A 10,069-nucleotide genomic window follows, 5' to 3' on the forward strand; every position below is an offset into this window, starting at 1 on the left:
CAGGGATCGAAACGTATGGTTATATTAAATATATTGATTTAAACACACTTCCATCCAGTGTACTTCTCGTATTGGCCTTAACCTTGTTTACTTGACCTTATCACGAGAATTTTCTTACTTATTTGTTTTTAAAAATATATATAATCTACATATTACCGCGGAAACATATGATGGTGACGTATTGATCCGCAGTGCTGGATCTACTTTTTTTCGAGCCTTGAGTATTAAATTTTTAAATATGTGATATTTATAATACTGAAAATTGTATGAAATGTTTTACGATGAAAAAAAAATATATATATATATATATATATATATATATGAAATGTTTAGCAAATCACATGGAAATAATTACTAGTGTTATTGCTACTTGCCATTTTAAAATGTAAAAATCAACTGTTAAACACTGCTAAAAGTCCAAAATCATTATCAATTTTCGATGATCGTTCTTAGGACGGGAGTCGAGAGATAGTCGCTATCAAGTGCGTGGATAAAAGCTCACTCTCTAAATCGGCAATCGATAATCTGGTGACGGAAATTAAGCTGTTAAATGTTCTCAAACAGGAGCACATTGTAGAGATGAAAGACTTTTTCTGGGACGAAGGGTTTGTTGCATGAAATTTTATTTTATATACATTAGTGCAATATTTTGCTGTAAAATATTTATAAATAAATTAAATTTATTACATAGGCAATATTCAGTAAGATATACCGCTTTTGTGTGTTCATTATTTTTTTCTTCTGAAAACAATACGTTTTCAAAATAAACTCATTATATTTTATAAGTAGCTATATTTCAGCTATTTTAAATAATAAAGCTTTTGCTAATCAAAGTTGTCTGTGATGATAATTATTTTACAGTCGAGTTTCTCTTTTCAATTTTTTATCTTACATTTTTCCTTCCACTTTTTGATAACAGTCCATGCATAGTAGTAACTACAATACTAGATACTAACTCAACATTTTTGATTCCGGATATTGTTTTTAAACGAGATAGCGATTAGAAGGGGGATTTTTTCTCGGGGAAAGTTAATTGTCTTGAAAAAGTAAAATAAGAGACATATTGGCCAAATATTTCTTTGATAGCGGATAAAATAAGAAAATTTCAATCGTAAACCTTTTGATTGTCGCAAAAAAGCTTGTGCTTGCTCATATAGTGTTTTTTTCTTCTGCACATGCGTGACGCGCAAAGTGAGTGTGCGCAAGGTATGCTACACGTAGTGAGTACACGTAGAAAAAATAGGCAGAAGATCATTTGAGAGAAGATTAAGAATAAGGATCAAAGCACAGACTTTTGTATAATGCATAACATATAAGACATAAGAAAATCAACCAATCAGAGCCTTCTGGAATGAGAAGTGGGGATAGAAATGGGAGGCTAGATTGGTTGATTCTCTTATGTCTTATGCATTATGCATTATGCAAAAGTCTGTGTCTCGGCTTTAAGAAGAAAATTTCTTTAAGAATAGAGACGTTAAGAATAGCGATAAAATGTGAATGGAGAGGAAACTGCAAAAAGTTCATTTTTTTAAATGGAATACTTTTTGTAGTATTAACTCTTCTCTTTTGCAGTATTGATTTTTCTCATTATTTTGTTTATAAAATGCTTGTTTATAAATGTTGTTTATATTGTATTTATATTGTATGTGAACAAAAGCTGAAATACATCTATTTGTTTATTATAATGGATCACTCTACGCACAAACACGCGTACACGTACATATATGTACTGTATATACAGGAATATATATATCGTCATGGAATACTGCGACGGCGGGGATTTATCGAGTTTTATAAAGAAAAAGCATAAACTGCCTGAAAACATTTGCCGCAGATTTTTGCAACAGCTCGCATTAGCACTGAGATATCTTCGTGAACATAATGTCTGTCATATGGATCTTAAACCGCAGAATTTATTGCTAATGAGGAAACCTCAATTAGTACTCAAAGTTGGAGGTCGGTAATAAATATGTGTAAATAATTATATAATGTTTTTCTTGTTGAAAAAAAGGGAAATTATTTAGAAATTCTTTTACTTTTATAAGTGTGTATTGTACGCGTATCGTTTTGCGTATATGATGTGTATACAGTAGTTTCTCGGTTTGTGTTTGCGATATTTTTTTGAAAAAATGACAGACATAAAGGAGAGTACGAGCTTTTATTTCTCAAACTTTTCTCGATTGCTTACGAAAAATACAAATAACAAGAGCGAGCGATTCCAATAAGACGATAAATCGAAAAACAACTGTATACTGTACGTGTTAACATTAGAATAAAAAAGATATAACTTTAACAATATTTACGGTTTCGTTTTCTTCATAGATAAAATAAATTATTCTGCGGTATTTTAGATTTTGGTTTTGCGCAGTATTTTTCCGCCTCGGAACATAAAGTCACGATACGTGGTTCGCCTCTTTACATGGCACCTGAAATGTTATTAAAACATAAATATGACGCTCGCGTCGATCTATGGAGCGTCGGAGTGATTATGTACGAGTGTCTTTTTGGAAAGGCTCCTTATTCTAGCAGTAGCTTTCAAGAACTTGCGGAAAAGATCAAGGATTGCCGACCTATTGAGGTAATCCACCGAGGTCAAAGTTATTTTCCTTATTTCTAATAAAATATATACACTGTAATTTTCACACAAAGCCATATATAGATAGACTAATATTTGCAAGATTAATTATTTTTGTTCGATTTTCAATTAGTCACGTTAAAAAGATATAAATTTTCTTAACAAAAAGTGACAATAATAGTAATAATAATATTGCAATAAAATAATAATAATCGATAATGACATCAGCCTCCGTTCTTCGAAGATTAAATAAATAAGTTACTGAATCGATCGCTTAGACGCGAATAAATAACATGCGAATTAAACTCTCGTTACGACATACTCTAATCGAAAAAAAAACTTTGCATATGAATCATCTATGAATATCGATGTTATTCGCACTGTAGATTCCAAAGGCGTCTCATGTGTCTCCAATGTGTAAGGACTTACTTATGGCTCTATTGAAGCATAATCCTGCCGATCGGATGACGTACGACGAGTTTTTCGCGCACGATTTTCTGGACTTAGAACACGCGCCGACGGAAGAAAATTACCATAAGGCAGTAACATTAGTGCACAAGGCCGTTGAAGCAGACGCCGAAAAAAATCCAAAAGAAGCATTTTACCTGTATTGCGAAGCTCTTAGATATTTTATTCCAATTTTGACAAGTAAGAGCAACGTATTTCACGGATAAAAATTCCGTAATACATTCATGTAACTCAATTTTATTTTGAACCAATTTCCTATTTTCTTAGTAATACATTTTTTTTTGTCTTGTGACTGCACGTTTATATTTGATTCAGACGAAAGCGATTTAAAACGTAAGGAAGTATTACGACATCATGTGAATGATTACATAAGAAGAGCAGAAACGCTCAAAGTGGCATTTATAGATAATAACGATGGAAAGTGTCTACGATCGGAAAATAAAAAGGAAGGCACATCGCTTCAAAAAGTATCCTCCTTAGAGAAGAACTCGGCATTCGCGTACAACGAATTACGTTTGTATCACATTAAAACTTTCAAAATAAAATATTCTTTTCAAGTACACAATTTTAATAATTACTACTTTCTTGTTCGTAAACACGCGAAAGTTAAAAAAGTATTAACATCAAACATATACAGGAACTCTCAGTAGAAGTACTACAAGTATGACGGATGCGCTTGAGATAGGAGAAGCTGCCGAACAGTATCTCGCCGAGGGTAATTACACTTTGGCACTAGAAAAATTTCAATCTTGTTTGAGCATACTTGTACCTTTATTGGGTAAGGAACCATTAGGCCGAAGAAGAGAATTGCTGCATAAACAGGTTAGGAGTTGCTTGAGTCGGATTATCACGCTTTTTTATGCAAATTTAAGTTCACAAAATTAATCATAATTTTCAAAAATTTAAGAAATATACACATTCATATATACACATGTAAATAGACACATTATTACATACATTATTTATATTTATATATAAGGTACATGCATACATCAGCAGTTAGACGCATGTGTGCACACACGTGCGCTACACATTGCTGCTAACTTTTTTGCGCGTGAACTTTCTTACTCATTGCTAATAATAGAAAAATCTGTAGTTCACACGTAACATTTATTACATAGTGTTTCAGTCCAGAGCGATTTTAATAGATTTTCAGTAATGCCTGTTTTTTTGAAAATGTAGCCGAAGTGTCGCCATGCACACGTTGCACGCTGCACAACCACGATAGTGTAAGATTGTAAGACGAGCACAGAGTAGATCTATACTTGTGAAGGCTAAAAGATAAAAAGTCCTACACAACTTCTCTTATATTACTTATAATCTCTAGTAATGTATACAAATAGAAAGATTAATTTTCATAATTTATCGTAACAAATTTTACGGGTTGTTGATTGTAGAATATACGATTAATGTAATATTATCATATGCAGCAAACATATAATATAAACATTCAATGATTATCTACAAGGATATTTTATGACATATAATGCTCAGATAATAGATATTTTAAGTGAAACTTAGAGATCCTTGCGTGACATTCAAAAGCGAGGATAAGAAAATATCTTTTGACCTTTCGAGATTCAACGGTCAGACATTTTTTCATAGTGCTACCTGCTGAATTTTGAGAAAAAAGATCAAAGATATTTTTTAAATTTATATTTCCGGTCAAGAGAATGACTTTTTCGCTCAAAACTCCGTAGGTAGTCAAAGCAAGAAAAGCTGATTGTGTGAAACAGTTTTGGCCATTTGCGTATTAAGAAATGTGACATCATCATCGAGAATAAAAAATAAAGTAAACATTGAAATTTTATAGTACATGTAACTATCTAAATTTTAGATTTTCTAAATTGTATAACTATCTAAATTGTAGATTTTCGGTATATTGATGAATATTAAGGAACGCCGGCAACTATTGTATAGTTAATACACAGTATGTGAAATACTGCGCACAATCTCTATATTTCAATAATACATACATAATAAAACACGCAAATGAAATGACTATTAAAGTCTGTTATGTAATAAATTGTTAATTTATGCCGGATCGAGAACATAGAGAACTACACACAGTACGCCGGCGATTAAATCAAAATCAAATTACAATAAAAGTAGTCAAGCTTAAGCATATACGAGACGTACCCTTATCAATATAATCACTTATATTTTGAAGCTATCACTTATATATTAGATACTTTATGCATTATGATTATAAAAAATCTCTAAAAGAACACATGCCGGACTCGATGATTTTACAGTCACAATGTGAATAGAAAATTAAGAATATAATCAAATAATGTTTATATCCTTTACAATTAAACAAAGAAAAAAGTTTCAAAAAACTTTTAGCGCAGAAACTGTTAACGAATAACTATTTTTTCTGAGAGTTGTTTTCGTTATATATATGTATCTTTAGAGAATTAACATCGTTTTTTAATCGCATATAAAATATGAGTGAGGAAAACCGGGAGATAATAATAAACACATATAGACGTATCTCTTTTTATTTAAGTGTTACGACTCTCTGTCCGATAAAAAAACAGATGTTAGTCATGAGCTCCTTTGTTTTTATCTATGTTTATATGTTCAGACATGTGTATTTTCTGTCTGTACCGCGCAGTGCATATATTATGTACATATCTTGTGTACTATTAGATTCATCATTTAAATTAAATATCAATATTATTATTTATTATTTAAACTAAATTATGGCCGCGATATTCATAGTCAAATCTTACATTTAAGATCGTCTTAAATTTATCTTATCACGTTTTGCCGGACTATGAATATCGGCCTAGAAGACATCAGGAAAACATAGGTGTGTTGTTACTAGTTAAATTTTTTACATAAATGCTTAAGAATGTTTTCTGGACCTTTACTTTAGTTATTTAAACACACTTGTATAAGAATATATATATATATATAGAAAATTTCTGAATTAATATTTCATAAGATGTTAATATATATGTTTTTATACAGGTACAGATTTGGATGAAAGAAGCCGAAAGTACAAAAGGACTTTTAGCTACCAAAGATATAGATTCCTCACAACGAACATTTGATGAGCAATGCGTAGTACAATAATAATGATGACTTACATTCTATTGACTTTACAATAATAATGTTTAATTGTATATATGTAATGATGATACGTGTTTTTCTCCATATAGTACCATGTTCCATTACTCTCTCTATATGTAATTATTTATAAAAATTGTTACAATAAATCATTTTATATTTTGCAAGTAAAACTTATTTTTTTATTTTTATAACTCAAGTCTTTGTGTATTAAACAATATATTAATTTATTAGTTTTCATATTGAAAATTAATTAAAAAGCGTTATATTAATATTAATGACATTTGATGCGATTTTTGAAGATGGTTGAAGAAAGAACTTTCTAGAAGTGCGAGGGCGTTCGCGTCGCAGAATATGAAATTCTATTCAGTCACGTGACGAAATAACGGTCACCCGGATCCCCTCCACATTTCATGGAAAATTCCATTTCTGATAAAGCTCTCCCCTCTTTTACGCGTATGTGTGTGTGTATATATACATCCGTTTATATAGCCTATGTACAAAAGTCTTCTCCCGCGTTGTGCGCTCTCCCATCACACCATTCGTCGTATGCCACATAAATCCCCACCACACGATTATATGGCGCCTATGTAGTATGTACATCTCCCACTCCTCAAATTCTGCACCCCCACCATGCAGCAATATACGCAATACCGGATGTGCGGCAACATCGCAACCGTTAAGTACATAAGAACGAGCGGGTAAAACGGGGGGCACAGAGGGCGGAGGGGAAGGTTGATATAGGCAGATGGCGGAGAGGAAAGCAGAAACACCAAGAAGGACGATAGAAGAGAGGGGGGAGGGGAAAGACAGAAGTGACGGAGAGGAGAGCGGGAAAAGGGAGGAATGGGAGAAAGAACTGGCAACGTGTGCCACATTCAAATCTGGTGTCTGGTCGCAACCCCAGTCGGTTTCTTAGTAAAACAGTAGAAAACGCGGAACGATAGAAAATCGCGCGGCATGCGTTCACCAATGAACTACGTATGCTTTGCGTGTGATGCCGCACCGGCGTGTATAAAACACGTAAAACGCGTTACAGCACTGTCTACGGTGTGAGGTGTGTTTTCGCGGCGTCTGTACGTTCTCTGTCGTTCCCTCTCACTCCCTCTCACTATTCCCGGGAGGTACATAGAGCTCGCCAGTACACACTAGTATACACGACGCAATCAACGCATCTCGGCTGAAAACGCTGCTTCGCGCGCGAGAGTCGGCAACGTGTCTTTGGATCTTGGAGGTTGTGGTATGTGTGGTAGATACTGGACACTCGCTTAGAACCTTCCCAGCTCCCTTTCTCGCGGGAGCGTACGAATTTTCCCGCGCACCCGTTCTTCGTTGTCTAATCGTAACCAAGATTTCATGTAAATGTCACGAGCGAGTGAGGATATCGTGACTGTGTCGCGTGAAAAGTTTCACACGGCTACGAGGAATTATGTGCATGGATATTCTGCTTGAAGAGAAGAGTAAGATGAGCGACAAGAGTGTCGACGACGACGTACAAATTATCGAGATTCACATTTACAAAGGTAAGATTTGAGGTTAGGTTAGTTTTAAGAGAGATGGCAGCGCACGCGGGGCAGAGCAGAGATGTTAAGGTTCTTGTGGTAAACGATACTCGTGGTGACGGCGGCGCGTACACGCTTGCCTGCGCGGGCAAGCGCGGCGGAACTCTGACCGGCAAACATAAGTCTGCGCGCGTTTGTATCTTTGATCTTCTTTCTCACTTTTTCCTTTTACTCTCAATTCACGATCTCTCTGCTCTTCTTCTTCACCTTCCTCCTTCTCCTTCTCCTTTTATTCCTTGTTCTTTTTCATAGCGCGCTTTCCTTTTACGAATGTGCTCATACTGTTGTTTATGTTGGGTTTGAGTTTTGCATCTCAAGATTCGTCTCGCACAAAGCATTTATTGTGTCTCATTTGGTAAAGGATCCCAAAATATAATCATTATTGCAATATTTATTCATATTATATACATACAACACATATACGTATATGTATTTATGTTCATATATGTACGTATGTACAGTCACCCTACTATATTTACTGCAGAACATGGGATGCTTTAGTAGAATAAATCGCACGGTTGGTGCAAGTGCACAAACACAATACTGTGCCGATAAAAGAAAAAACAAAATATAAAGAATATAATGTAATAATAATTAATGTATAAATTGAGGATATGTGTTTATTTATAATTATTATTTAATCTAAAAAGATACTTTTTCACACAATTTATGTTTTCAGTAATTGCAAACATTATAGATTTCCATGCAAAATAAAACAATTAGTATAAGTAAATGTATTGCAACATGTTCTTATAGGCACTGTCTTATATTAGACATTCTCACTCATCTTCATGCAGATATATATATATATATATATATATATATATATATATATATGCACATATATACACATAAATTCTTCACTAATATAGGGTTTTTTTAACTGTTTAATTAAACGTTAAACAAAAAACTTAACAAAATTGTTTTCACAAGAATTTATAAGTCAAACTTGTATAAGTATAAAGGCCCTGAATTCGCGTTCACTGTCAGAAGATCAAAACATTTTACGGCGTCTTGCAGTTCCTGATTGTCAGTAATAGCGGGGAAACAATATTGCTACTTCGGGAACTATTTTACAGTTTTATTAGACAGACATTAGAGTTTGCGACATATTTTACAGGTTTCAAGATTATGAAAATTATATTTTTGAGGGAGGACCAAAAAAATAAATAAACTTGCATGTCATAAAAATTGTATACTGTGAATGCGTTTGGTTTAGGCGTTCAGGCGCTTTGAGCGTCAGTCTTCTTGTTTTATGTTGTATTTAAGAAATGATGAAGATAAATTGAGATTTTTTGTTTTTTACGTTTTATCCGACCGTCCGAGTCGATGCAAACATGTAAGTGAGGGACTTGTGTCGGACAAAACTTAAATTTGTATTGATCAAAAGTTCAACTATTCTGGACTTTATACGACATGTTTTGCGTACAATAAAATCTCGTAACGATCGCATTACTATTTAATCTCCGACAATCCGATGGTCGGATTGTCGGATAGTCCGATTTGTGAATTATTTGCCTAAAGCGCCTAAAACAAACGCATCTTATAATAGAATTAACTCATTTCTCAAGTTTTTCTTTTTATTCTCGTTTTTTTGACATGAGTCATGCTCGGCGTACATAAGATAAGGTTATGTTCATTCTGCGCATGCGTGATCAGCTTACGAATATACTTATATAGTATAGTTAAGGGTATTGTTAAGTATAATAGTAATGACGAGCATGAAAGGAAAACGTAGAAAACTTAAGAAATGAGAAACTCTACTGTATGTCCCGCTTTTGACGTCACAAACCAATATGGCTGTTCAAAGGATAGCCGAGAAAAAATGTATACTAATCATGTATAAAAATATGTGCTAATCATATATAAAAGAAGCCGATGAAAGTACCAAACACTATAGTGTTAGTTTATAAAAACGTCAAATTTTGTATATATAAAACAACTTGCTTAACTCGTAAAAGTTAATTTAAGTGCAAAGGAAGAATGTGCTTACTTATAATGAAGGAAAGCTCAAATTAAGAGGCGAAGCGTTTTACTTATTAATAAAATTGAAATGTACACAGTACTAATAGCGTTTGATTCTTATTGGCTTCTTTTTTTTCTATCTGCTTATTCTTTATGTTAATTGTTACCAGCATAGATTTCATTACTATAATACTATACTATTACTATAATACTAGTATTACTATAATGATATAATACTTATAATACTAGTATTACTATAATGATATAATACTTAGGTAATTATGCAGTTATACGGACTATTTTCCGATCTCAACAATTTTGACATATGTTATCAAGGTCACCTCCCTGAATAATAATATGAAGGTTTTATCCGTCGCTCATTGTTTATAAAAAACTTATGAACAAAAAAAGTTTCATGAATAAA

The 10,069-nt window shown here is 33.2% G+C and overlaps 2 protein-coding genes across 2 annotated transcripts in view; both read left to right on the forward strand.

The window, feature by feature from the left end:
- Nucleotides 1–167: 167 nt before the first annotated feature.
- LOC109855573 (serine/threonine-protein kinase ULK3) lies at nt 168–6,238 on the forward strand. Its single transcript, XM_020429994.1, has 8 exons — nt 168–173; nt 454–605; nt 1,742–1,956; nt 2,352–2,578; nt 2,962–3,223; nt 3,359–3,556; nt 3,681–3,865; nt 6,020–6,238. The coding sequence occupies exons 1-8, from the start codon at nt 168–170 to the stop codon at nt 6,122–6,124; spliced, it is 1,350 nt and encodes a 449-aa protein (XP_020285583.1). The 3' UTR covers nt 6,125–6,238.
- A 756-nt stretch (nt 6,239–6,994) lies between these two features.
- The window catches only part of LOC109855532, a 34,084-nt gene continuing 31,009 nt past the window's right edge, over nt 6,995–10,069 (forward strand). The window contains exon 1 of the mRNA XM_020429906.1: nt 6,995–7,641. Within this exon, the coding sequence (XP_020285495.1) occupies nt 7,548–7,641 (94 nt within the window). The 5' untranslated portion in view covers nt 6,995–7,547. The remainder of the gene's footprint in view (nt 7,642–10,069) is intronic.

Source organism: Pseudomyrmex gracilis, unplaced genomic scaffold (assembly GCF_002006095.1).
Source record: "Pseudomyrmex gracilis isolate BER0280 unplaced genomic scaffold, ASM200609v1 scaffold_92, whole genome shotgun sequence".
In the NCBI taxonomy this organism is placed as follows: domain Eukaryota; kingdom Metazoa; phylum Arthropoda; class Insecta; order Hymenoptera; family Formicidae; genus Pseudomyrmex; species Pseudomyrmex gracilis.